At 44.7% G+C, this 27,056-nt stretch overlaps 4 protein-coding genes and 1 pseudogene across 8 annotated transcripts; 2 read left to right on the forward strand and 3 right to left on the reverse strand.

Annotated features, from left to right (window-relative positions):
• Window positions 1–958: 958 nt before the first annotated feature.
• On the forward strand, window positions 959–14,110 carry LOC106580790 (inositol polyphosphate 5-phosphatase K). 4 transcript variants are annotated; one of them, XM_014162207.3, is made up of 14 exons: window positions 959–1,103; window positions 1,611–1,713; window positions 4,252–4,356; window positions 4,567–4,675; window positions 5,005–5,121; window positions 5,299–5,474; window positions 5,663–5,774; window positions 6,103–6,212; window positions 6,372–6,398; window positions 9,925–10,171; window positions 10,495–10,632; window positions 10,729–10,812; window positions 10,890–10,994; window positions 11,182–14,110. In XM_014162207.3, exons 2-14 carry the CDS (start codon window positions 1,622–1,624, stop codon window positions 11,260–11,262), a joined length of 1,503 nt encoding a protein of 500 aa, XP_014017682.3. In that variant the 5' UTR covers window positions 959–1,103; window positions 1,611–1,621; the 3' UTR covers window positions 11,263–14,110. The 4 variants fall into 4 exon arrangements, with proteins under 4 accessions (XP_014017682.3, XP_014017685.3, XP_014017680.3 ...); XM_014162210.3 differs by lacking the exon at window positions 6,372–6,398; XM_014162205.3 differs by lacking the exons at window positions 959–1,103; window positions 1,611–1,713 and adding an exon at window positions 1,739–3,155.
• A 199-nt stretch (window positions 14,111–14,309) lies between these two features.
• Window positions 14,310–16,385, reverse strand: LOC106580792 (centrosomal protein of 55 kDa pseudogene; annotated as a pseudogene).
• A 41-nt stretch (window positions 16,386–16,426) lies between these two features.
• On the forward strand, window positions 16,427–21,195 carry tekt1 (tektin 1). Of its 2 annotated transcripts, XM_014162212.3 has the most exons (8): window positions 16,428–16,562; window positions 16,880–17,092; window positions 17,273–17,438; window positions 18,352–18,480; window positions 18,561–18,707; window positions 19,213–19,438; window positions 20,253–20,449; window positions 20,847–21,195. In XM_014162212.3, exons 2-8 carry the CDS (start codon window positions 16,903–16,905, stop codon window positions 21,004–21,006), a joined length of 1,215 nt encoding a protein of 404 aa, XP_014017687.2. In that variant the 5' UTR covers window positions 16,428–16,562; window positions 16,880–16,902; the 3' UTR covers window positions 21,007–21,195. The 2 variants fall into 2 exon arrangements, with proteins under 2 accessions (XP_014017688.2, XP_014017687.2); XM_014162213.3 differs by lacking the exon at window positions 18,561–18,707 and having other exon boundaries at window positions 16,427–16,562.
• Window positions 21,196–21,254: 59 nt separating this feature from the next.
• On the reverse strand, window positions 21,255–24,021 carry LOC106580791 (F-box only protein 39). Its single transcript, XM_014162211.3, has 3 exons — window positions 22,663–24,021; window positions 21,928–22,104; window positions 21,255–21,571 (listed from the first exon to the last, which is right to left on the reverse strand). The coding sequence occupies exons 1-3, from the start codon at window positions 23,812–23,814 to the stop codon at window positions 21,443–21,445; spliced, it is 1,458 nt and encodes a 485-aa protein (XP_014017686.1). The 5' UTR covers window positions 23,815–24,021; the 3' UTR covers window positions 21,255–21,442.
• A 6-nt stretch (window positions 24,022–24,027) lies between these two features.
• On the reverse strand, window positions 24,028–26,658 carry xaf1 (XIAP associated factor 1). The gene is given in 7 exon segments (NM_001141454.1): window positions 24,028–24,603; window positions 24,766–24,957; window positions 25,125–25,195; window positions 25,358–25,571; window positions 25,758–25,814; window positions 25,931–26,066; window positions 26,497–26,658. Coding segments are annotated over 7 exon segments (747 nt in total). The 5' UTR covers window positions 26,541–26,658; the 3' UTR covers window positions 24,028–24,570.
• Window positions 26,659–27,056: the final 398 nt, after the last annotated feature.

Below are 27,056 nucleotides of genomic sequence, written 5' to 3' on the forward strand. Positions count from 1 at the left end.
CAAATCAAATCAAGTTTATTTGTCACGTCCGCTGAATACAACAGTGAAATGCTTACTTACGGTGCAATTTCTAAGTAAAAAAATAGTTATTAGGTAAACAATAGTTAAGTAAAGAAATAAAAAAAACAGTAAAAAGACAGTGAAAACTTTGAGAAAAACAACTTTATTGTGCCTGTCGTTCACATGCTTGCCTGCCCTCTCATTGGCTAGAATGGTCCCACTGTCCTGACCTCACTTGTCTTCACTCATTGAGGATATGTATTGTAGGGAATATGACAGAAATGGATGCTCTGTTCGAAACTGATGGCGGGTCAGGTAAAGATGAGTGAGATGGAGTGGGCTACAGTCGTGAAAAAGAAAGGAAACAAAATAAGTAATGTTGTGATGGAAACAAAGATATCCCTAGATTTGTTTATAGTAGGAGTTTTGGATCAATGTTACCTGGGGGATCCCTTTGAAGTCACGAGGAGTATCATGGATGCATAGGGTGAGGTGACATTGGTGAGAGTCACAAGAGCTGGTCTTATTCAGATTTCCTGTGTGTCCACGGAACAGAAGAAGCTTGCTTCGTAGCATTTATTGCAATGGTCATAAACTACACAGCACAAACAAAGAAGAAATCAGAGAAAATTAGAATTATTGTGAGTGCAGCAGAACGTTTTTTGGGACTCGGTGATCTTACAGCAGAGGCATTGCATGAAATCCTGTCGAAGGATGTTCCGCCCTCACAGGCCCCTGAGCCTGTGTAGGGATGTGACTCGAATTTTAATGTAAATGGGATGTTTTTTTTTTATTTTGTATGATGTCGGTTTTTTCCCTGTCCTATAATATTTTTATATATATATATATATATATATATATATATATATATATAGTTTACTAACCATACAGTAGGTGGCGGCATTCACCTCTAGCGCTTGTTTGTGGACTCCCATAATACCGCAGAAGAAGAAGCGCGGTCACTTGGCTGTCTTCTTTGAGGAAGCGCATGTGCAAAACGTAAACAATGTGTTTTGGGTAATCTCACACCCAATTGTCATTTTTCCTGGAACATTTCTGTAATCCGAAATAGAGTAGGCTACAACAACAACAGGCATTGCCAGGTAGTAAGAACATTGTAAATGTATTATGTGTACTATTTAGTATTATCTGTACTATATTTTAATCTGTGGTAATCATTAACACAGATCAAATAAATTAGCTAGCTAACGTTAGCTAGCTAATTTAAAGGAACGAAGCTAATTGCTAGCTAACTACTGGCATAGCTAACTTCTCATCTAATGTGTAAAAACATTCCTAACATTCCTGTCTTGACATTCAATACTTAGAAAAAAATTCAAACAACATATTGCTGTGTGTTCATATCATGCGTTCAGTGTTTAGTCTTCCCTGTGGCTCAGTTGGTAGAGCATGGTGTTTGCAACGCCAGCATGGTGTGTGCAACGCCAGCGTTGTGGGTTCGATTCCCACGGGGGGCCAGTACAAAAAAAAAAATCCATGAAACGAAATGTATGCATTCACTACTGTAAGTCGCTCTGGATAAGAGCGTCTGCTAAATGACTAAAATGTAAATCTGTTTGTATCGTTATCATGAGTCAATTATTTTGCAGCTGGTGAGATTATGGAGAATGATGATGGTACCAAAGAAGACACCCAGTCACAAGTCAATAACTCAGTCAGCATGGAGAACTGCTGCAACGAGGACACTTTCAGGTTTGAACATCTCCTTGTGGTCATATGAGCTCCGGCTAACAACTTTTATTAGAGAAGATATTTTGTGCATAAGGAGACACTGCACATTTCATTTGTTTACGGTCAATGGACACTACCCACCCAGTATCCTTTTCAGCAATGCAGTGGTGGTGGTACAGCCAGCATAGCATTTGAACTGACAAAGAACTGCACATGGTTGGATTGTTGGTTACATCATATCTATGCAGGCTATTCAAAAATGTAATTGGAATGCATGCACACAGGTTTACTATTTCCTTATTAGGTCTGTGTTTCCCCCAGACATAACACAGTGCAACCTCACATTGTCTGCCAGTGCCAGTACCCAATACAAAGCTGAGAGCATAATATTGGAGTATTATTCTGATTAGGTTTCCCAATGCATTGCATTCCCACACATATTAGAGAAATAATCCATGCCACTCTTTCCAAATCGAAGGAAAGTTCAGTTAAGCAGATGATTGGGCCCAAGGTCTACTACCACCACTTGCACTTTGTGTTTCTCTTCTAAGCCTTGCTAGAAGTTTCCTCATTCTGGACTGGTGTTGAGCAAACGATTACAGACTAAGTTGCATTTTCTAGCATTAAGGGGTCGTTTTCACATAGTGGGTCTCACGTGGCCCCTTCTTGATCCTGCTTAGCCCGTAATCCTTCTCAGTCTACTTCAGACCCTCCAAAAATATCCTCAGGTCCCTCATTCACTTTGAGGCTGGATATTATAGGCATCATTGCGCCTCCAAAAGTATACATTAGTCGTCAGATATGTCTTAACTGGTCTATCCTACTCTTCTTCCACCTGTTATACTGTAGCCATTTCTGTGCTTTTGCGACATTGGGAGTTCTGTATGGTCTTTCATATCAAATTCAGACTCACACAGGATGCCAAGGGAAAGTGCAATGATGAGGGTCTCCCATTGATGGATCCTGGAACAAGAAAGAATTGCCAAGGACATAAATCTGCAGTTGGACCACTGTAGAAGACGCTGCCTATGATCTCTACAAATATTAAAGTATTCAAATCTCCATTAAAGGAAAAACTATTGATCTCCAGTGAAACGTTCCCCTTGTGAACAAGGAAGAACCACCTGCCTTTCTGAACTCATCATCACATCAGTGACCTCCTCCATATTTTCCTCCTCTCTTCCCGACACTGAGATTCCTTCCAGAAGTTCACCCACAATGGATGAGATCCGCCGGGTGTTCGGTTCGCCCATAGGGCGCGTCCGCTCGGACAGCATAGCCAGCTCTGCCACCCAGTCCTCGGGCAGCCGCTTGCTGCTGCGCCAGCGCCTCGCCCAGCTCATGACCTGCGTGGACGACCTGGACCCCTCGCCCCAGCTCCAAGAGCAGGTGGTACGCAGCTTGGACAACGCCTTCCTCGTCTGTGGTAAAAGGGCCAACCGGACCAAGAAAGACAACTTCAGGTGGACATTTTATAGGCTTTGCCGAGTTCCTCTTTTCTGACTCTTTGGCCTTATTTCGACTTGACTTCCTCTTTCTCTGTTTGTTTAACATCAGAGTTGTTTTAAATCAAAATGCATTGCACATGGTTCTTCATTGCAAGGGTTTAGTTGATAAACACAAAGTACCGTAAGACTGGATACTAATGATTCTTCTTGACTAAAATGCCCAGCAATGACTTCTCCATTTTATTCCAACGTTGTCTGTCTTTATCTGAATACAGAGGGTCGAAGTTGATAGAGAAGTTAGACACATTTTTCATGTCTTGATTTTTAGGCCTCGGACCTTTGGTTGATCACCCTTGAGCTCAGAGCAGGCAGTGTGTGCTGTCTCTTCCGTTCTGGATCGTAATCTCTGGCATGCTTATCTTTTGATTTGATAACGCAAAATGTCCTTTTGTTATCAGAACTGAAAGGCTATGATGTTAGGACCATAGAGCTCGTAAGTCAATGTTCAGTGTTCTATTTAGTTCTGTGCTTAGGACATGGAAAGGGATGGGCTTTGTTCTTTGTTGAGAAGTGTTCGTCTTTCAGTTTTTGAATTGATGTAGACTATGGTTAGAGAGATGTGACTAGGCTTTATCAACCACCATGGTCCATTCAAGACTGGCTAAACATGTGGTTGTTGCTATGTAACTAAATAAGCTTTTGGCAGTTGCAGTCCAATTTGTCAGGCTTTTGCGCTAATGAGTTTTCGGAGAAAACTGCTGTGCAAGTGAATCATGATCTGCTGTTCTTTCTTTCTTTCTCCCTCTCGCTCGCTCTCTTTCTCCCTCTCGCTCGCTCTCTTTCTCCCTCTCGCTCGCTCTCTTTCTCCCTCTCGCTCGCTCTCTTTCTCCCTCTCGCTCGCTCTCTTTCTCCCTCTCGCTCGCTCGCTATCTCTCTCACTCCTTCTCACTCTCTCGCTCGCTCTCTTTCTCCCTCTCGCTCGCTCTCTCTCTGCTCTCTCTTTCTCCCTCTCGCTCGCTCTCTCTTTCTCCCTCTCTCTCTCCCCCTCTCTCTCCCTCTCTCTCGCGCTCTCGCGCGCGCTCTCTCTCTCTCTCTCTCGCGCTCCCTCCAGGCTTCACATGGTCACGTGGAATGTCGCTACAGCTGATCCTCCAGATGACATCAGCTCCTTGCTTCACCTGAACTCCCCAAAGACCCCAGACCTCTACGTGATTGGGTGAGTTAGGGAGCTACGGCATGCTGATTGGACATTGATTGAGACAGACGGTACAATGGCATGACAGGAAAATCCGTTTTTTCCTGTGTAAAGTCTACAAAGTTTATTCAGTGGCATGGAGAAAATGCTTCAGTAGGTTTATTTGTATGATACTAATGTTACTGGCAACAATAGTTATAAACTGTGTGTGTGTGTGTGTGTCTTTTGTAGTCTCCAGGAGGTGTACGCTGCTCCTCACAGGTTCATCATAGACATGGCCGTTGAGGACTCCTGGAGCCATCTCTTCATGTCCAGCCTGGCACCACGAGGCTACCTGAAGGTACAACAGTGGGACAATATGGCTTCATAACACTAACAATACCACTCCAGCACCATAGACCGGTTTGAACTAGTTTTATGCCACTAGCCTTAGTCTGAAGTAACAGAAAAATGTCCTCTCGACATAATTTGTCCTCACAGTTTATATTCACCTCTTTGTCTTTCAATGCGATATAATTAGCATCTTATGTGTCTCTCCACTTCCACCCTTTTGTGTCTGCTATTTGTCTTTCAACCGGTTACATAAAGACCCTGAGAAATTGCCCAGGTTTAGATGACACAGTCTTAGGGTGTCTTGTTGTGTTTGCGGGTGTCTTGTTGTGTTTGCAGGTGTCCTCCGTCCGAATGCAGGGCCTCCTGCTGCTGGTCTTCTCCAAACTAGCCCACGTTCCATTCATTAGAGACATCCAGGACACGTACACACGCACAGGCATCTTCGGCTACTGGGTAAGATCAGGCTCAGTGGATGTTATTACTTATTATGGCGGCTTATAGCAAGTGTTACAATGCACTGTAAGTGTATTACAAGGCATTATACATGCACTTATAAGGCATTATGTGTGTGAACCTCGCAGAAAAAGGGTGTTATTCGTACGTTTGATTGATTGACCTTGCGCCCAACAGGGGAATAAAGGCGGGGTGTCCATCCGTCTGTCTTTCTACGGCCACATGCTCTGCTTCCTCAACTGTCACCTGGCAGCACACATGCAGTACGCCTCGCAGCGCGTCGACGAGTTCGAGTACATCCTGGACACACAGACCTTCGACCCCAAAGAGTCCTCGCACATCCTCGACCACAAGTCGGTATACATTAAACGCACGTTGTCAATTGAGGCAATTGGCATTTTCTGTATTCACACTGTTGCTGCCTCAGTGTTTATAAATGGAGGAGCTTGGCATCTGCTTGTGATATGATTTTAAGTACTACTGTGCTCTCTCTTTGTTCAACTTTCAGTGGCCTTTCTCTCTCTCATTCCCTCTCTCTCAGGCTGGTCTTCTGGTTTGGGGATTTGAACTTCCGCATCCAAGATCACGGCATGCATTTTTTGCGCAACTGCATCACCAGCCATAAGTTCAACTTGCTGTGGAGCAAAGACCAGGTCAGACTCATGGGAGATGCATTTGTTTTGCTCTGTCTTGGAGAATACTATACCTAGATTTGACTGGTGTGGGAAACGGACAGTGGCTTTTCATTTAACACGTGTGCGCTCGTCTTTGTTTTCATGCATGTAAGACATTGGATGTGTCCCAGATGGAACCCTGTTTGTTCACTTTATACGTGCACCACTTTTGACTAGGGCCCTTAGGGCTCTGATCCGAAAGAAGTGCACTCTTACGGGAATGGGATGCAATTTGGGATGCTACCATCGTATCTCCTAAGGATGTTGAATGTAATGCTTGTCTTGTCATTCCGTGTGGTTGTACCAGCTGACCATGATGAAGAAGAAGGAGGCCGTCCTGCAGGAGTTTGATGAGGGACCTCTGGACTTTCAACCGACGTACAAATTCGATAGGTTCTCTGACCGCTATGACAGCAGGTAACTCTTTGCCTCTATAAAGCATTCACCGTTGTTTTCTTTCAGACTTCCCTCTTTTGCGTCGTCTTTTCTGCCTGCTCTTACTGAGCTGACTCCCCGCTCTCCTCACAAGACACTACTATTCAAATGCACACCCTCTGCTCTCTTTTGACTTCACAGGTCCCACCGGACATGGTTTGGTTTTCAGTAAGCAGCTCAAAACACCCCTCTCTTAATGCCACCCTAATCCACCTTACGCAGTATTCTGCTCCTGCACAATAAGCCCACTAGAACTGTTGTAAGACGGTGATGGATAGATTTATGCTATGGAAAGTCTCCCACAAAACAATGGCACCTACAGGACAGCAGACCTTGCTGTCTTGTTTTTTGTTGTTGTGGTTGTGGTTTTCTGCTGATGTGAATGCTGTGTTACATACTATAGTTGTCTACAGCTAACACAGTTGCCTCTAACAGTACCTGCCGTGAATCAAAGTCGCTTTTATCTTCATATGAAGCCGTTTGAAAATCCCATTGAAACCTTTCAGCGCCGTGGCTGCCATGCTCAGTGGACACAGTATTCTGGATTTGTTAAGGTTCATTAATTTAACCCCCACAATACCATCTCTGTCATACAGAGAGAGAGAGAGAGCAGCTTTGCTAGCTGACTGTACCATTTCCTCTGTGTGGGCGTAAGCAGCTGTCTGGTTCTAACAAGCATGGTTACTAGCAATATACAGCACAACCTTCCCTGCTGCTTGGATTGTTCACTATGGACTTCTAACGAATTGCTATATACAGTGTGTTCGGAAAGTATTCACTTTTTCCACATTTTGTTACGTTACAGCCTTACTCTATAATTGATTAAATGTTTTTTTTTGTTTTTCTCCTCATAAATCTACACACAATACCCCATAATGACAAAGCAAAAACAGGTTTTTAGAATTTGTTGCAAATGTATAAAAAAAATGTAATAACGGAAATATCACATTTTACATACAGTGGGGGGAAAAAAGTATTTGATCCCTGCTGATTTTGTACGTTTGCCCACTTACAAAGAAATGATCAGTCTATAATTTTAATAGTAGGTTTATTTGAACAGTGAGAGGCAGAGTAACAACAAAAAAATCCTGAAAAACGCATGTCAAAAATGTTATAAAATGATTTGCATTTTATTGAGGGAAATAAGTATTTGACCCCCTCTCAATCAGAAAGATTTCTGGCTCCCAGGTGTCTTTTATACAGGTAACAAGCTGAGATTAGGAGCACACTCTTAAAAGGGAGTGCTCCTAATCTCAGTTTGTTACCTGTAAAAAAAGACACCTGTCCACAGAAGTAATCAATCAATCAGATTCCAAACTCTCCACCATGGCCAAGACCAAAGAGTTCTTCAAGGATGTCAGGGACAAGATTGTAGACCTACACAAATAAACCTACCATTAAAATTATAGACTGATCCTTTCTTTGTCAGTGGGCAAACGTACAAAATCAGCAGGGGATCAAATACTTTTTCACCCCACTGTAAGTATTCAGACACTTTACTCAGTACTTTGTTGAAGCACCTTTGGCAGCGATTACAGCCTTGAGTCTTCTTGGGTATGACGCTACAAGCTTGGCACACCTGTATTTGGGGTGTTTCTCCCAGTCTTCTCTGCAGATCCTCTCAAGCTCTGTCAGGTTGGATGGGGAGCTTTGCTGCACAGCTATTTTCAGGTCTCTCCAGAGATGTTCGATCGGGTTCAAGTCTGGGCTCTGGCTGGGCCACTCAAGCACATTCAGAGACTTGTCTCAAAGCCACTCATACGTTGTCTTGGCCGTGTGCTTAGGGTCGTTGTCCTGTTGGAAGGTGAACCGTCGCTGCAGTTTGAGGTCCTGACTGCTTTGGAGCAGGTTTTCATCAAAGATCTCTCTGTACTTTGTTCCGTTCATCTTTCCTTCAATCCTGACTAGTCTCCCATTCCCTGCAGCTGAAAAACATCCCCACAGCATGATGCTGCTGCCACCACCATGCTTCACCGTAGGGATGGTATATGGCCAGGTGGTGAGCGGTGTCTGGTTTCCTCCAGATGTGACGCTTGGCATTCAGGCCAGAGAATCTTGTTTCTCATGGTCTGAGAGTCCTTAGGTGCCTTTTGGAAAACTCCAAGCAGGCTGTCATGTGGCTTTTACTGAGGAGTGGCTTCTGTCTGGCCACTCTACCATAAAGGCCTGATTGGTGGACTGCTGCAGAGATGTGTTTCCTTCTGGAAGGTTCTCCCATCTCCACAGAGGAACTCTGGAGCTCTGTCAAAGTCACCATCGGGTTCTTGGTCACGTCCCTGACCAAGGCCCCTTTCCCCCGATTGCTCAGTTTGGCTGGGCGGCCAGCTCTAGGAAGAGTTGTGGTGGTTCCAAACTTCTTCCATTTGAGAATGATGGAGGCCACTGTGTTCTTGGGGACTTTCAATGCAGCAGACATTTTTTGTTACCCTTCCACAGATCTGTGCCTCGACATAATCCTGTCTCTGAGCTCTACAGGAAATTCCTTCGACCTCATAGCTTGGTTTTTGCTCTGACATGCACTGTCAACTGTGGGACCTTATGTAGACAGGTGTGTGCCTTTCCAAATCATGTCAAATCAATTGAATTTACCACAGGTGGACTCCAATCAAGTTGTAGAAACATCTCAAGGATGATCAATGGAAACAGGATACACCTGAGCTCAATTTCGAGTCTCATAGCAAATGGTCTGAATACGTATGTAAATAAGGCTTTTCTCTTTTTTATTTTTAATACATTTGCAAAAATGTCTCTATGGGGTATTGATGAGGGGGGGGGAAATGATTTAATCCGATTTAGATTAAGGCTGTAATGTGTAAAAAGGGATAGGGGTCTGAATACTTTCCGAATGCACTGTTGCTGTATGTGTTCATGTGTGCGCACGTGTTTGGGTGGGGGCGTACGTGGGTGTTTGTATGGGGGGTGGGGGCGTACGTGGGTGTTTGTGTGGGGGTGTACGCGGGTGTTTGTGTGTGTCAGCGTCATTACGTACAGTCTCCACCACTGTGCACTAATCAGTACAGCTGAGAGGGCACTCACTGCATGAGTCACCCACTGAGACGGGTGGCAAACTAATCAGCTGTGAGAGACGACTAATGAGGGATGTGAAAGGATACAAAGCACTGTGGAATCTGATCCATCATGTAGAGCAGACTGAAGTCTTTTTAGTCCAGGACAGTATGATTAATGGATAAAACGCTACAGAAGTCCAGCTACCTTATGAGATTACTTATCATACTCTCTCCATCTTTAACACACTCTCTCTCATGTCATTCTCTCATACACAGGCTTTGTTCAAATATCCACACTAGCGTACTACTAGAATGAATAAATGTGTTGGGCATGCATTCTAAGTGATCTACTTATTTACTTTCTGTTTCTCTACATCTGCCTCCTTGATCGTCTCTCACGAAATCTCTTCGCTTGTCCGTTTGCCTGTTTCTCTCCCATTCTGACAATCATTCTCTTTCTCTCTTTCCAATTCTCTCACTAAATCCCTGTCTCTTCTCTCGTCCACCCGTCTGTCTGTCTGTCTGTCTGTCTGTCTGTCTGTCTGTCTGTCTGTCTGTCTGTCTGTCTGTCTGTCTGTCTGTCTGTCTGTCTGTCTGTCTGTCTGTCTGTCTGTCTGTCTGTCTGTCTGTCTGTCTGTCTGTCTGTCTGTCTGTCTGTCTGTCTGTCTGTCTGTCTGTCTGCTCAGTGGTAAGATGCGTAAGCCGGCCTGGACAGACCGGATCCTGTGGAGGGTGAAGCCTAAAGAGCCACCCCCAGAGGAGGAGAAGGACGAGGACAGGGACTCTGGTCTGGATGAGAAGAACACCAAGCAGCAGCAGCAGCAGGAGGAGGAGGAAGAGTTCCCTCTGAGACTCAAGCAGGATTCGTACACCAGCAACATGGAGTACGGCGTCAGCGACCACAAGCCTGTCATCGGCATCTTTACCTTGGAGGTGGCTGAGACAGCGGCATTTCCCATTCCCACATCTGAGACTATATTAACAGAGTCTTAAGAGTAGCAGTTCTGATCTAAAACCAGTTCCTTCCTGTCCATATAATGTTATTCATTATGATCTAAGAGGCAACACTTACTGACCCAAGATCAGCACTCCGACTTTGAATACAGGCCCTGGAATGCTTTTCCAATGTGACTCTTGATAGTGAAACCGTATGATGCAAATATACTGCTTTATACTCCTTCACCCTCTAGCCAATCCTGACTACCTCTTCCCTCCGTTTGTTCTGCCGTTCCCTCCTGTCTATCCCCACACTGTAGTTGAGGAAGATGTACGAGACGCCGTTGGTGCGTGTGTATGCCGAGGGTGAATGGAGCGCCGACTTTGACGCCATGGTGATCTACAGCCCCCTTCAGCCCTTCCCTTCTAGTGCCTGGGACTGGATAGGCCTCTACAAGGTCAGAGTCGACTTAACCCTCTGATGTTCTTTTCAATCATAGTCGTACTGTATCATCGACGTGTACTTTTTACAGATGTGTATTTGTGTGTTACAGGTGGGATTCAGGAGTGTTTCGGACTACATTACCTACACCTGGGTGAAGGATGATGAGGTCTCGTTTAATGACGAGCTCACCCAGGTAATATGACTGCGCGCGTGTGTCTTTTGTGTTTTATGACACGGTGATGCTCGACTATGTTTCTGTGTTTTATCCAGGTCTATGTGAGCAAGGATGAGATTCCGGTGCTGGGAGGGGAGTGTGTGCTCTGTTACTACTGCAGTACACTCCAATGCATTGTGGGTATTAGCTCACCCTTTAAGGTAAGTACAGGTTTACTGTAAGCCACCAAGGACAGTCCAGACATGGAGAATATACATACGTGCTCTTATACATTCACATACATTTTGGGACAGTTTTCAGGATACAGGTTCAGCCATGTCCTGGACTAAAAAGATGGGAGATTCTCCATTGAAGTTTGGATTTATAAATGTCTCCGTCTGGTTTTAGGTACAAGAGTCCAAAGTGGCCGTTGAGGAAGGTCTAGCGCCGGAGAACATCAACGGCCTTGACAAGGCCACAGCCAGTTAGGACCTGTGAGTGGACCAGACATGCCCTCCAACACTGTCTGTCCGTCTATGCTGTTACACATCTGCCCTTTTGACCTTTGGTGGCCTGTCTGCAAGCTGCGGTGCAGCTGGAGTCATGGAATGTTACTTAAAAATGATAGGCCAGTGCACTTTGTATTTAATTAATCATACTGTTTAGCTGTCTTGTTCGCCACTGCTAGTTATGGTGGCAACAGTAACCTGTGTTTATTTCTGTTCTGTTAAGATGTTGATCCCGCTTTTAAAATCAGTCGCAGAGAGATATTGGCAGTATCGCTTTAAGAAAGGTTCAGTGTTAGTTTTGTTCAGTGTATTTCTTTGTTGGTGTTTTGTCTCTTTGGATTCATACATAACACATTGGACATTGTCAGATGTTCCAGGTACCTTGTACAAAAGTTGAACATTGACATCAAAGTCGTGGCTGTTTCACTTGAACATTTGACCAATCATCTAATGAAATCATTAATGCATGATTATCACATAATTATTTTTTAAATAATGCTTCATATATTTTTATTTTCCCCTTGCAAACTTAGTTGTCTGTTAACAAAACCCTTTGTGCTATGCTATTCTATTTCAATGCAATTTCTAATAGAGGATATGTTTGAGAAATACAGTGAGCACCATAATTCATTGGACAGTGACCATTATTTTGTTATTTTTGGTTCTGTACTCTAGCACTTTGAGTTTGAAAGGATACAATGACAATGAGGGTGAAGTGCAGACTGTCAGCTTTAATTTGACGGTATTTTCATACCTATCGGATGAACCGTTTAGAAATGACAGCACATTTTGTACATGTTCCCCCCATTTTAAGGTACTGCAAGTATTTGTTGAATTGGCTTCACAGATGTGTGTCGTTAGGCAGGTGTATTAATTTGTGTCGTTAGTGAATGCAGGAGAGATGTTGATGAAGAGTATTGATTCTAGACTTTGCTATTGCCTTTGGAGGTTGTTGTTGGGGTGTGACAACATGAGGAAGACAGCAGTGTCGATGCAAATGAAGCTGGCCGTCATAAGGCTCAGAAATGAAAATCAATCAATCAGGAACATTGCAAAAACCCTGGGCATGCCCAAGTCAACAGTTTGGTTCATCATTAACAAGAACAAAACAACCGGTGAACTCAATTATGTCAAAAGACCCGGTAGACTGAGGAAGACCGCTGTAGTGGATGACCGGAGAATACTCTCTATGGTGAAGAAAACCCTCCTGACAACAGCTCAACAGATCAAAAACACTCTCCTGGATGCAGGTGTAGATGTGTCAAAGTCAACCATACGTAGAAGACTACACCAGCAGGACTACAGAGGGTACACTCCAAGATGCAAACCACTGATAAGCCTGAAGAACAGAAAGGTGAGATTACAGTTTGCTGAAAAGCACCTAAAAGAGCCCCAAGAGTTCTGGAAAAAAGTATTGTGGACAGATGAGACAAAGATTAACATGTACCAGAGTGATGGGAAGTGTGGAGAAAAAAAAGACATACCCATGATCCAAAGCATATCACCTCATCTGTGAAAGATGGTGGAGGGGGTGTTATGGCTTGGGCCTGTATGGCTGACAGTGGAACAGGCTCACTTGTCTTCATCGATGATGTGACTGCAGACAGAAGTAGAACAATGAATTCTGAAATCTATAGAAATATTTGATCTGCTCAGATAAAACCAAATGCCTCCAAACTCATTGGACGGCAATTCATCATGCAACAAGACAATTACCCTAAACATACTGCTAGAGCAACGAAGGGGTTTTTGATGGCCAAAAAGTGGAAAATCCTTGACTGGCTGAGTCAATCACCAGATCTGAATCCAATTGAACATGCATTTTACATGCTGAAGAGGAGACTGAAAGCAATAAGTCCCCGAAACAAGCAGGAACTGAAGATGGCTGCAGTACAGGCCTGGCAGAGCATCACCATGGAAGATACCCAGTGTCTGGTGATGTTGATGCATCGCAGACTTCAAACAGTCATTCCATGCAAAGGATATGTGACCAAATATTAACAATGATTACTTTATTCTACATTATGTTAAACTGTCCAATGTTTTTTGATGCCCGAAAATGGGGGGGGACTATGTATTAAAGCTTTATAATTTCTAAACGGTTCATCCGATATGTATGAAAATAGCCTCAAATTAAAGCTGACAGTCTGCACTTCACCCTCATTGTCATTGTATCCTTTCAAACTCAAAGTGCTAGAGTACAGAACCAAAAATACAAAACTATGGTCACTGTCCAATGATTTATGGTGTTCACTGTATATTGCAGTTTGATCTTGTTCATATTCATGACCATGCCCTTTTTTTTTATAGATGTGCGTAAAGGTTACTGGTTTTATGGATATTATTAAAGTCAGGTTGGTTCATCTGGGGATGAAAAGTTATTTAAGAAAAAGTGGAATCAACAAGTGCCTCAATGTTAACAACCTGTAGATCACTGTTCAACTGATACTTTGGTACAAAACTCTGTCATTCCTATTTGATTATTTATTGCTACATTTGAAAATCATGAATAATTAGTGTTCTTATTCTTAAAACATATGCAGGTCTTGCTTGTACTGTACACATCAACATATCATCTGTAGAACTACTTGTAGCTTTCTGCAACCAATTTCAGCATAAGCGAGACCTGTTCAAATGTCTTTATTAATGTCTTTTAAACGCTTGTACATTTACTTGTAAAGATTACTCAAGCCACTTTATTCAGTATTTACAGTATATTGAAAATCAGGAGTGCTCTATTTTCTCAGTAACAAATGTGGTAAATGAATGAATACAAATGTTATACTGTAACCCATTTAAGGCTTAAATGAAATAAAAAATCGAAATGATGATGCTTGTCATTTATCACTAGTCAGGAACAGAAATACAATCAGTCATTTCTAGATCTTCTTTGATACAATGTAACCTCTTTTTATTTTATTGTAATAAGATTTTGCTTAATTTACAAACTATCATCTTAGTTGGAAACAAGAAATATACATTTCTAGAACAAGAAAGCTTTTTTTTAAATTAGCGGGTATTTAGAAGATTTATGCAAGGATAATAATAATGGACATTAGGAACAACAATTCCCAAGAGTCTCTGAACATCAAAACGATCTAAAGTATTTTAAACCAGGCAACTGATTTACACTTTAGTCAAAGAGAGAAAAACATGTCCAAAAATTCAAAGGTTGAGTGAGTAAAAAAGTTATAAACAGTTATAAAGGGCTTTATAAAATACATTCATTGATTGATTGATCAACTCATTGGCTTGAAGCAACGTTCCTTACAGTATACAGTAAGCGCTATTTCCAGTTTGATGGCCAAATCCGATCCAGGAGCAATCCAGGACCAAGGTACATATAGAGGAATGACATTTGACTCTTCTAAACACACAGACGCAGTGCACAAAGTAACCATGGCATTGCAGCTGGCGTTCGCACCAGCTATAACATTTTGAAAAGGGAAGTTTAGTGTGTTTTAGAATGGTAAAATGTCACCCCTAGCCTATTCCAGACTTTTCCTTATTGGGGTGTGTACTCCCAGCCATAAAAATAGGACTCGATTCTAAATCGATTGGATAAATCTAGGCCTACTTCTATGCATCCAGCCCTGTTCAGCCCAGACAGTATTTACAGACAGTGTTTACAGACAGTGCTCGAGGTGGGCCAGCAGCTCTCGGTGGTGGCTGGTGGGGTACTGGGCTCGGCAGCTGGGGCACTCTAAGAAGCTCTCTTCCAGCATCTTGGGGACCTGAGAGTGGGAGGTGACGCTCTCTTTGGAGGGCTTCAGGGGTGCTGGGGGTCTGCAGTGAGCGCTGGCCTCGTACAGGCAGGACAACTCCCTCTGCCCCTTCTCTGACTGGAGCCTGGCGACGTGGTCCTTTGCCTTGCGTAACTCCTTCAACACCTTGTGGAGCTGCTGTTGTAAATACTGACAGTCTCGCTTCTCATCCTCCAGGTCTTTGGCGGACACCTGGATCTGCTGTTCCAGAATTGTGACGCGTTTCTGCTCCTCATGCAGGCTCAGTAGGGATTTCTGCAGTAGATTCACCTGTACTAGGAGCTCAGCAGACCTGGTCTCCTTTTCCTCTAGTCTAGCCTGGAGCTCTTCCATGTCACCCCACAGATGGCCCTCTCTGTCCCCAGAGCGACGCTTCTCCTTCTGGACACTCTGCCGGATACTCAGCCTCTCCGCCTGGAGCTGCTGCCTCACCTCTCCCACCTCTCTCTGCTTCTCCTCATACCTACACTGCAGTTCAGACAGTTGTCTCTGGGCTGTATTGACCTGCTCTCTCTGAGTTTCCAGCTCCCTCTTGGTCGTCACTAACAATTTCTCATAGTGCTTCTGTATTTGCACTGACCTGTCTTCTGAATGGGCGTCTTTATGCTGCTGTGTGAGGGCCTGCTTGGCCTGGTTCAGCTGCTGTTCCAGCCCAAACACCCGGGCCAAAACCACCTTCACGTAGGCCTCTCTCTGCTGGTCGTAGGCCAGCCACTGCTGGTTCTTTTCCAGGGCATCTCTGAGGTGGTCGTGGCTCATTGCAGTACTGGTGTTGAGTACCTGTCCATCTGATGGGCGGCTCTGCTGCCCAGCGCCAGGTCTACTACTCTCCAGCTCCTGGCACTTAGCAGACACTGGCACCAGCTTGTTCTTAACGTCCTCTGTCTCGGCTTGGAGTGACTGGAAGAGTTTTTTTCTCTGGTCGGCCTCCCTGACATAGTGGTCTATCTGGGCTTGCAGACCGGCCACTGTGTCACCCCCTGCCGTATGGGCCTGCTGCCAAAGAGAGCAGATTTCCTGATCTCTGGCCAGCAGCTGCTGAGCGTTCTTCTCCCGTAGAGTCTCCAGTGACAGGATTTTCTCTAATAAAAGCTTGTTATTTCCCGAATCTGATCGTTCTCCTTTCTGAGGAGACAGCTCATCCAATGACTTCCTGAGATATGCATTCTCCTTTCTGAGTTTACTGATCTCCATATCATTTTTAGAGCAACACAGCCTTCCACCTATCTTGTCGACGAAGTTGTCCTTGTTTTTGTTGCTGGATGACATCGTTGCTAAGATAGCTAACGGCAGCTAGCAGCTAGCCTCACGCAGACGTTGTTGGAATCGGATTCGGATCCCTCCGCTGGCCTTTTAAATGTCCCGCGGTTGATCGCTCCGCCCAGACTACGACGTCATGCGTTGATCTAGCAACCGTTTGTTTACAACCTGTTCTTCAGTTCATTCATGGCAGGCAAGACGGGCAACGTTGTTGCAACTTTTAACACGAACCAGTGTTTCACACCGCACAGTAGAGGTATAGTAGGAAGAGAGATTTAGCTCACTACTTATATTTCGCTGACATCTTGCATGCCATGTTTGTTAGCTAGTTTGCTCAAGTTTATATGACAACTCGCTAGCTAGCTAGCTTGCTAACATTACTGTAGCTAGTCCAAAAAAAAAATGTCCATCCTAGTTAGCTACTGTAGCTAATTGCTATTTAGTTGGTAGTTTGTTAGGCTATTTACCGGTTTTGGTAAAACATGATCTGCCTTATTAATCTGCCTTATTGTGTGACATTTGTGATGTTGTTGCTTTATTGAAAGGAAAGATGATTGTTTTTGCCCCTTCCAGGCTGAAAGAATTGCAGTAGAGAAATGTCTAGGTTGATGGACCCTCCGCCCAAGTTCCTGCCACCAGAATGGAGGCTTGCAAACCAAATACATTATGGGAATGCGGAGGCTGAGCGTTCACGCTCTGAGCGACTCACGGCTGAGAGTAAGAGGCTGATAGAGGAGAGTGGCATGGCAGCCAAACGCATGCAACAGGATGCCAGCAAGAGACTGGGTAAGATGACATCAATTAGAGGAGATGATAACAGAATCTGTTTCTGTCAAAGTAGTGGTTGATCCATCACTGCAAACGAATGGTTTGTCTGTTCCACTTTGTAATGACACATACATTACATGACAACCTCTGATAATACCCAACCACACACCATTCTTTGCATCCTATCTCTGTGTTCAGAGCAGAGAATCCATGACATCAAGTTCTGGAGGACAGAGCTGGACCAGAAGTTGGAGGAGATTGTCCAGGAGATTGAGGTGCTGATATCCTATAAGAGCCGGGTGGAGAGAGCCTTGGAGAGCTGTGCCGAGCCCCTCAGAGTCGCCCTGCAGTGCATGACTGAACGGTGAGGAGTAAACTCCCAATCAGTCAGTTGGAAAATGCAGTGATACACAATTAGGTGGGAAGGAGTCTGCTCACTGTTCCAACAGAGTCACCAGACTAAGACCAACAGATAGGAAGGAGATACTTCAGTAGTAGTGCAACCTGGTATCAGAGCATTTTGTATTATGCAGTATGTAAATTCTAGGGATTCCATTTAGTATGATATGTTACATTTCATATGGTATGTATTAATTTGTGGATATGCATCACCCATTTTGTTTGATATGTTACGAATTACAATTCATATTATATGTTACCAATTTGTAAAATGTACAATATGTTATGGATTTGCAAAACATACAGTGTTACACATTTTTAAATGTATGATATGTTACAAATTCTGGCTAGGTGGCTAACTTTAGGTTTAGGCTAGGGTTTGGGGTTAAGTTTAGGAGATTATGGTTATGGTTAGGGAAAGGGTTGACTGAAAGGGTTAGCTAACATGCTAAGTAGTTGCAAAGTAGCTAAAAAGTTGTAAGTAGTTCAAAGGTTAATTATTAGCGAAAATGCTAAAGTTATCCATGATGAGATTTAAATTCACAAACTTTCAGTAGCTTGGTGGGTAGGAGTGTTGGGACAGTAACCGACAGGTTGCTGGATCGAATCCCTGAGCTGACAAGGTAAAAACCTGTCTTTCTGCCCCTGAGCAAGGCAGTTAACCCACTGTTCCCCAGGCGCCTATGACATGGATGTTGATTATGGCAGTCCCCCGCAGCTGTCTAATTCAGAGGGGTTGGGTTATATGCGGAAGACACTTCAGTTCAATGCATTCAGTTGTACAACTGACTAGGTATCCCCCTTTCCCTAGACATTCGCGTTATACCCTACTTTTGCTTTTTGCCTTAAGTAACCATCTGTCTCCATGTGTGTTTCAGGCAGAGGCGTGTTTCCATTGACCTGGTACATGACGACGTGGAGCGGGAACTGATGAAGGAGAGGGAGGTGATCGAGGGAGTGACATCACTGCTGAACCGCACCCTGGAGCAGACCAATGAACAGATCAGGTGTGTGAGGGGAGGAAGTGGTTTGTCACACACACACGATCAAGTCTCATTATCTCATTATTTTTGTGTTCTGGCTCCAGACTGAACCGCTCTGCAAAGTACTACCTAGAGAAAGACCTACGGGACAAGTTCCAAGCAGAGCAGATTGATGGTTTCTGCTCCATCCTCACAAACACCTCCCCGAATATTGACAACGTGACTAGTCAGACATCACTCGCAGTACCCGGGTAAAACGATGACACTTGTGTTTGTGCAATGTGGGGCAGTAGGAAATACAATGAAACAAAAGATCCTCCCTTCTGTTCACCAGGAATGCAGTCTCACCTGCAGCAAAAGTCATAATTCTACAGATAGAAATAGAAGGCCTGTCACTGCGCTTTGTAATGGATAGTTGGGGCATTCTGCATACAGTAGGTCCATTAGAAGCATTACTCCCCTCAGCCAGCAGAGGTCAGTGTAATACCTCCTCTATCCACCCTACTTATCTAAACCTTTTCTACAGGTTTTTCGTTTTTATTTAACCTTTATTTAACTAGACAAGTCAGTTAAGAACAAATTCTTATTTACAATGACGGCCTACCCCGGCCAAACCCTAACGACGCTGGGCCAATTGCTGCGCTGCTTTATGGGACTCCCAATCACTGCCGGTTGAGATACAGCCAGGTTAATCTGCCATCCTTTCATGACACACTGAACAAAAAAACATACAACATTTAATCCCTCCAATCCTAGTGCCACTGTGACACCAGAGGAGTGGGAGACCTTCTCCAACATCAACATCCTCAAAGCAGAGCGTGAGAAGAACAACTCCCTGTCGCTGAGGGCTCTGGTGGACAGCCTCCTGGAGCAGACGGCTGCTGACATGCGCAGGCAGCACAACGCTATGGGCACTGCCCTCCGGCTGCAGGTCCAGGAGACCAAAACAGCCAAAGGACAACTAGAGGACCACTTGGTAAAGGTAAGCAGGAATGTGAAAAAGCGTACTTTATATGCATAACCCAAGCCATTCCCCCCTATGATTAGTTACTGAAGCAATTCCCCCACATTTTAAATTACAGTCATTTAGCAGACGCTCTTATCCTGAACGACGTATAGGCGCAATTAGGGTTACGCGTCTTGCTCAAGGGCACGTCGGCAGATGTTTTCACCTAGTCAGCTCAAGGATTTGAACCAGCGTCCTTTCAGTTACTGGCTAAAAGCTATCAACCACTAAGTTACATGTCACCCTGGGATTAGTTACTGGAATGATTCCCCCTATGATTAGTTACTGGAATGATTCCCCCTATGATTAGTTACTGGAATGATTCCCCCTATGATTAGTTACTGGAATGATTCCCCTATGATTAGTTACTGGAATGATTCCCCTATGATTAGTTACTGGAATGATTCCCCCTATGATTAGTTACTGGAATGATTCCCCCTATGATTAGTTACTGGAGTGATTCCCCCTATGATTAGTTACTGGAATGATTCCCCCTATGATTAGTTACTGGAATGATTCCCCTATGATTAGTTACTGGAATGATTCCCCCTATGATTAGTTATTGGAATGATTACCCCTATGATTAGTTACTGGAATGATTCCCCTATGATTAGTTACTGGAATGATTCCCCCTATGATTAGTTACTGGAATGATTCCCCCTATGATTAGTTACTGGAATGATTCCCCCTATGATTAGTTACTGGAATGATTCCCCCTATGATTAGTTACTGGAATGATTCCCCCTATGATTAGTTACTGGAATGATTTCCCTCCGTTCCCCCTGAAAAGGTTCTGTCAGAGGTGGCCAGCCAGGAGTGCAACTTGGAGGCCCTGCGCGTGGCCATCGAAGACAAAGCAGGTCCCCTGAAGGTGGCCCAGACGCGGCTGTCCGCCCGCAGCCAGAGACCCAGCATCGAGCTCTGCCGTGACCCGGTCCAGGTCCGCCTGCTCTCCGAGGTCCAGGAGCTCACAGCACACATCAAGAGGTGACGATGAACTCCACTTTCCTGTCTACTGTACCTAACTCTTCCTACTTATCTCTTCTAACCTATCTAGGATCTCTGGACACTATTTTCACTTCAACTACAAGTCAAGCTATTTTGTAGTACTTTACAGTCATGATTTAGCTCTGTATGAAGTATAAGATTAGTTATCCTGACACAACCCAGTGATCAGTGATTCCCTATACTCATGGTTTTGTTATACAAACAGGATATCACAGTTTTCATTTCAAGTATTTTTGTTTAGTAGATACAGCTACAGTATCTCTAGTTAAGAGACTTTTCCGAATGTATTATGTGAATGACATAATGAATGTTTTGCCTATTTGCCATGAGTTGTAGTAGTCTTCCATTGTCCTGTGTCAACCCTGTGACCCCACAGACTGCGAGAGGCCCAGGCCCAGTCAGAGATGGAGCTGCTGGCCCTGACCCGCTCCCAGCTGATCCTGGAAGAGGAGATCCAGGTCAAGTCCCACTCTCTCTACATCGACGAGGTCATCTGCACCCAGCTCCGCCAGCCCATCTCCATCCACAGCTTCTGAATACCACTCCCACCATGACAAGCCGGGTCCCTGATCTGTTTGTGCTGTCTTGCATTAACAGATCTGGGACAAGCCTAGACCATGGCCACACTGGAGGGACTTTATAGTGGTGTTCTTTAGCTGATGCTGACATACCCAGGCTAGCATTTTACAGATAAATAAAATATGAGGTATACATTGTGATGGAAAGTTGGAGTGCTTGTATTGTTTGCAGCAATTTTAGTACAATATTTGGGTTTGAAGAAAAGGAGGACCAGAGTTGTGGAGCGTGTGTTTATCTACAGCGATGGCGGTGTGTGTGTGTGTGTGAGTGTGTATTTGCCAGACCCATCATGATTGTGTATCAAATTGTAGTTCCTTCCTCCTCTTCCTTTAACTGGTGCTATTTTTAAAAGAAAAGCTGTCTTTATGGGCCCACGTGTCTGTCAGGCAGGAGTCAGAGCATGGGGTAGGAGATGGCGAAGTAGTGGAGCTCTGAGTTGATGAGTTGTCTGTAGCGAGAGTACACCTCCTCCAGCTGCTCATCCTCGTCCTGAGTCTCATATTTGTTGATGTAGATCCGCACCTGGGACACAAACACAAGCAGCTTATAAACCAGACAGTATATTGCTCACATAATACAGTAATGCACATTGCTATAGCTAGGTACAACACATGAAGTGTTAGCAGTATTAGAGAAAGTAAAATGGGACCTGCCCCTTTAAGAACTGACAAAGATGACTGCCCAGCTGAAGGCTGTTTCATTTATGACCCAAACAAACTTTAAAATGCCTGCAATATCCCAGTTCACTGGGCAGGAGAACACAGCAGGCTAGTGTGTGGAGCTTGTTTTAGTAAATCGCTTCAATGCCAGGACATAGATTGGTACGCAGGTCGGTAGGCCTAAATGGCCTTGGCCTAGCTCCCAGAGCTCTGGCTCACCTTGATGGTCCTTAGGATGATCTTCTTTTCCAGGCGTTTCTGCAGCAGCCGGTCCAGGAAGCTGATGTCCAGGAATGCCCAGACCTTCATGTAGACCAGCTGGCTGCACAGCAGCACCACATCCAGCAGCTCCTCATCCACAGACTCATGGCTGTTGTTCAGGTCCAGGGTCAGTTTCTAACCCACGGAATGGGGTGGAGAGAGATTCACAACACTTCAAGATGGACTCATGTTTCTTGTTAAAGTATGAGCGCCACTGACTTCCTATTGACAATTCATTCATTCCGTGGATTCATTCCGTATCGCAGAAGATCTGCGTAACAATGTAAAGGTCGTTTCTGATTGAGCTGACGTATGCAGCGTTTACTGTGAATGCAGTCTCCACGAACGTGGCAACATTAGCTTTAAAATGTACATTTTCCGCGATACTTCTGCAATACAGATTGAATGCAGTCCTTAGAGTCATGTCTCTTGGGACGGTTTCCCTGACATAGATTAAGCCTAGTCCTGGACTAAAACACATTCTCAATGGAGATTATCTTAGTCCAGGACTAGGCTTAATCTGTCTGAACTGCATGGATATAAAAAGACAATGCAGGTACATGAAAAACACTTCATACAGTGCACATACTGTGCAGACTTTATCGCCACACCAACCAGTAGCCTAAGTGGTGCCATCATCGCTCCATAGCTGACTGCTACTGTGTATTGACGGGTAGAGAAACCAATCCTCACCTGTAAACAGCTCCTGTAGCAGGGCACTAGGTTGGTAAGGGCTGGCTTGGCACTCCAGTCCTGTTCACTGAAGTAGCAACTGGTTAGACTGAGCGAGCGCAGCGGGATCTCTCTGAGCAGAATCCTCCCCAGCTTGTCCATGTCGAGGATCCGCTCCACTGTGATATGCACACGGAGGTCGGGACAACACTGGGCCAGCTGGGACCAGGCATCCCCCCAGACCACCTGGATGTGGGGCTCGTGGATGTGGCATCGTATGGTGAATGTCTGCAGGGACCCTCCCCCGCCCAGGCTCCTACACGCTTCAGACAGGGCCGCCAGCAGCTCGGCCGACAGGCAGCTGTAGTTGAGGGTAAGGGTGCAGAGGCCCTGGAAGCGGTTCATGACCTGGGGGAAGGCGGGGCTGATGAAGACGGCCAGCGGCTGTGAGAAGAAGTCCTCCAGGTTGAGGTGGGTGATGCCGGGCCGGCGGCACAGGTGGTTCTGCTGCTGAGATGCAGCCACGGCCTCCAGCACCTCCAGGCCCTGGGGCAGGTTGAGGCGGGCCCCCCGCAGGCTCAAGTAACCCAGGCGGGAGCTCTCGCGGCGCAGGTAGAAGGTGAGGCTGCGCACCAGTGCCTTGCGTACGCTTCGGCACCAGGCGGCGCGGTCCAGCTCCATGTGGTTGACAGTTAGACGGCGTAGTCCGCCTCTGGTTTTACGCAGCGCGGCGAGGAAGGTCCTAAGCGTCTGCTGAAAGCGCCGGGACACCAGAGAGTTGAGGGGGTGCGAGAAGCGGATCTCCAGATCCTCCAGGTATGCGCCGTAGGTCTTGGCGTAACACACGGCCGTCTCCAGCTCCGAGCGGCGGGTCCTGGAGATGCGGCCGGAGAAGTTGAAGGTTCGAACCCTCCAGAGAGAGGGCGAGCGCATGACGTGGTGCCAGTGGAGACACACCAGGGCCGCCTTGACACGGTCACGGTCACGCAGCCACCAGAACACCTGCCGCAGACACACGTCCGGGAGGTTTGCCCAGCCCAGTTTAGGCTCCTTATCTTCCTCCGCCTCGCCTTCTTCCTCCTCCTCATCCATTATCTCTATTCCTTCATCCTCCCCCTCCTCTTCGTTTTCATCTTCCGAGAGCTGTTCCTCTGGATCCTCGGGGTAATTCATTTACAAGGAAGAAGTTTTGCCAAACCACTAACGTCTCTCAGTATTCATCCACCAAACGTAAAGAAAAAGTTCTCCCTGTAGTCTGAAATGTATTCTATGTGACTCTGGGGTTCACTTGGACTACAGAGAAGCAGAGGGCACATGTCCGTTGGGTGGCCATCAATGTGTCCCAGTTATCACCTGGAAATGATTAGACACCAAAACTGAAGCTCTGGAACCTTGACAGCTTTTATTGTTGTCACCATGAAACCAAAGGGACACCTTGTGACATCACAATAGGAGAAGACAAAACTGGACGGCTCACAGTATTTGGATGCATTATTAACAAAAATATAATATCCTTAAGTGTGCGTACAGCAAAACATTTTATTGTAAATCAGTTATGTACATTAGTAAACAAATATTAAAATGTAAAACTTTTGAGTTCAATGATGGAGAAAAGATTCCGATTTTCAGAACATACTGTATTTCAGTTGTAAACAATGTATTATACAACAATCATAAAATAGGTCTCTTGTCCTCTTGTAGAGAAGAATCCTGACTAATATAATAAGTCCTAATCTCTTACTATTAACCAACCTGCCCAATCACCAGAAATACCTCAACTGCCTCTGAAATACAGATTTTCGGCAAAGAAAACTTGCGATTTGCTCAAATAAATCACAACTAACACAACTTCATTGTGTTATTAATAATTTGTCAACCACTACACCAATTCACCATGGAGTGTTCCTTCAGAAGTTCTGAGCACATTTCTCATTTCAAGTTGACATGGATCTGACATTTGGCCTGAAAGAAGAAACAAAAGATCCAGTTAGTTTGTCTCTTTTTCATCACTCCAAATTATTAAAAAGGGGACCAGAGTTTGGGTCAATTCCAGGGTTGGAGACTGAATTGAAAAGGAATTGACCCAACCCAGAAGGCTACTGTGTTTTTGGGACAGCGCTGTACCTCATGCCATCGTAGTGTGACTACGGGGAGAGCCAGGTGACAGTGGGGACAGGTGCTGATCTGGTCAACATCCCCCTCTCTCTCCTCTTGCCTCCTGCCTTGGGCTGAGAACAATGCAGACTTCATAAAATTGGTCATACGAGGACTAGGCTGTTCCTGTTCAGCCTCCTCTGATGTGTGGTCACACTCCAGCTAGCAGTTGGGGAAGAGATTTGAACAAGTCATTTAAACACAGAACCTGCTTTGAGAATACTTGTTTGTCCAGAAGTAGGCTTAATATAGGTACCGGAAGCGGGCAAAACAAGGAGGAATGATCTGATGATGATAAATTGGGTTCATGCTGTTAAATAAGAACATACCTGATGTTCTGCCATCTCCTCCAATGGGAAAGACCTCATACAGCTCCTGCAAACAACTGCTGTTCGCCTGCCTGCATCCAGAAAAGACCACATTAGTTTGAATATAACATAACATTGATCACCATTATATCAAACTCATCTGACTGGATAGTGATTATGATTTCCATTTCCCAATGTGTTGAATATTACATATGGCAAGTCAAGTTAAACTGAAGTGTAGGGGGTAGCCTCACTGTTGGAGGATGGCGGGGAGGGGTTATCGGGAACATGGAGGTCAGGGCACATCTGGGCATGCTCCGGCTGGTCCCTCAGAGTGACGTAGCGTCCGCAGTCGGAGCAGCGCTCTGTGCGACTGCCACACGCCACACTGTGCTCCACCATGGCCGACAGCGGCAGCTCCAACTGGCAGAACTCACAGCACTGCAGCCTTTCCTTACACTCGTCTGACTGAGAGGGGGGGGGGAGTGATTAATTCTGAATGACAATCGTTATTATACACCTGTATCAATTACAATTTGATTATGACGATCATGAAGAGGAACTCATTCCAATCCATTCACTGAAACGGCATCGTCATGGTGTGTGTGTGTGTGTGTGTGTGTGGCAATGCGGGTGACCGTTGAGCAGTCTCACCTCATGGTCCAGTAGCTGGCAACGCTCCACCTTTTTGTTGCACTTGGTGCATTTCACCTGTGGGAGTGACGAAACGACAATATATCGGAAATAAACAATTGGGCCCTTTATCTATCAACATCTACTCAAGTATTTGGAAGTGATCCTGGTTTCATTACAGCAGAGTGGTTTACCTGGGCGTGCTGGTTCTGATGGTGCAGCTCCAATAGCTCTCTGGGAACCGGCTCATCACAGTCTGGACACAGGCATAGGAACCGCCGGCAGTGGGACTCGTGCAAGGCAAAGTTGGACACAGCCACCTCCTTGTGACTGATAGTGGAAAACGAGCAGAGGAGAAGTGTTAGACGCACGACAAGACCACAGACCTGTGTGTGCAGTGGTTTAAAGTAAAAATACTTGAAAAGTAGTACTTATGTCGTTTTTTGGGGTATCGGTACTTTACTTGATTATTTATATTTTCGACAACTTGCACTTTTCCTTTCAAAGATTCTAGACTAGGATTCCATGTATTGACTGAAATGCCTCTTGTAAAGATGAAATTATGGCAGCCCAGTGAATATTATTGACAATGTATCTTATTATGAAGTGAACAGTCTCTCTCAACAAACTAATGGTAGGTCTTTAGGAAAATAAAAGTAGACGATGCATATATTCTACCAATTCATGCTGAAGAATATCCACTGTTACTTTGATGCTTTCTTTTGAACGTTTTAAATATTAAATGTTTTAATTATCTCACCACTGGTCACAGACACGGGTTGTGTCCTCTTCCTTGTCTGCCATCGCGGAAACCTGTCAATTCTGATTCCAAAACCAGTAGCTACGCCCGACCGAGCGTATAAAACCAATCGTTTTACGCCCAACTGGTGCGACCCGTCCTAGGAGACATAGGAAATAGCATTGTGAACCTAGCGACATTGAGGTCATGTGATCATACGGCAAATTTTCTAAATAAAAGTCAACCTGAATAAATGTTACTTGGCTGTTACATTACGTTTTTAGATTTAAAATCACACAGCAAATATTGTTTAAAGTTACGTAAACATACATTTATTGAAAATAGAAACTTGATTTTTTCTCAGTATATATAACCTGAACAAAAATATAAACGCAACATGTTAAGTGTTGGTCCCATGTTTCATGAGCTGAAATAAAAGATCCCAGAAATGTTCAAATAGGCACAAAAAGCGTATTACTCAAATTTTGTGCACACATTTGTTTACATCCCTGTTAGTTAGCGTTTCTCATTTGCCAAGATAATCCATCCACCTGGCAGGTGTGGCATATCAAGAAGCTGAT

Source organism: Salmo salar, chromosome 20, assembly GCF_965601325.2.
Source record: "Salmo salar chromosome 20, fSalSal1, whole genome shotgun sequence".
NCBI classification, from domain to species: domain Eukaryota; kingdom Metazoa; phylum Chordata; class Actinopteri; order Salmoniformes; family Salmonidae; genus Salmo; species Salmo salar.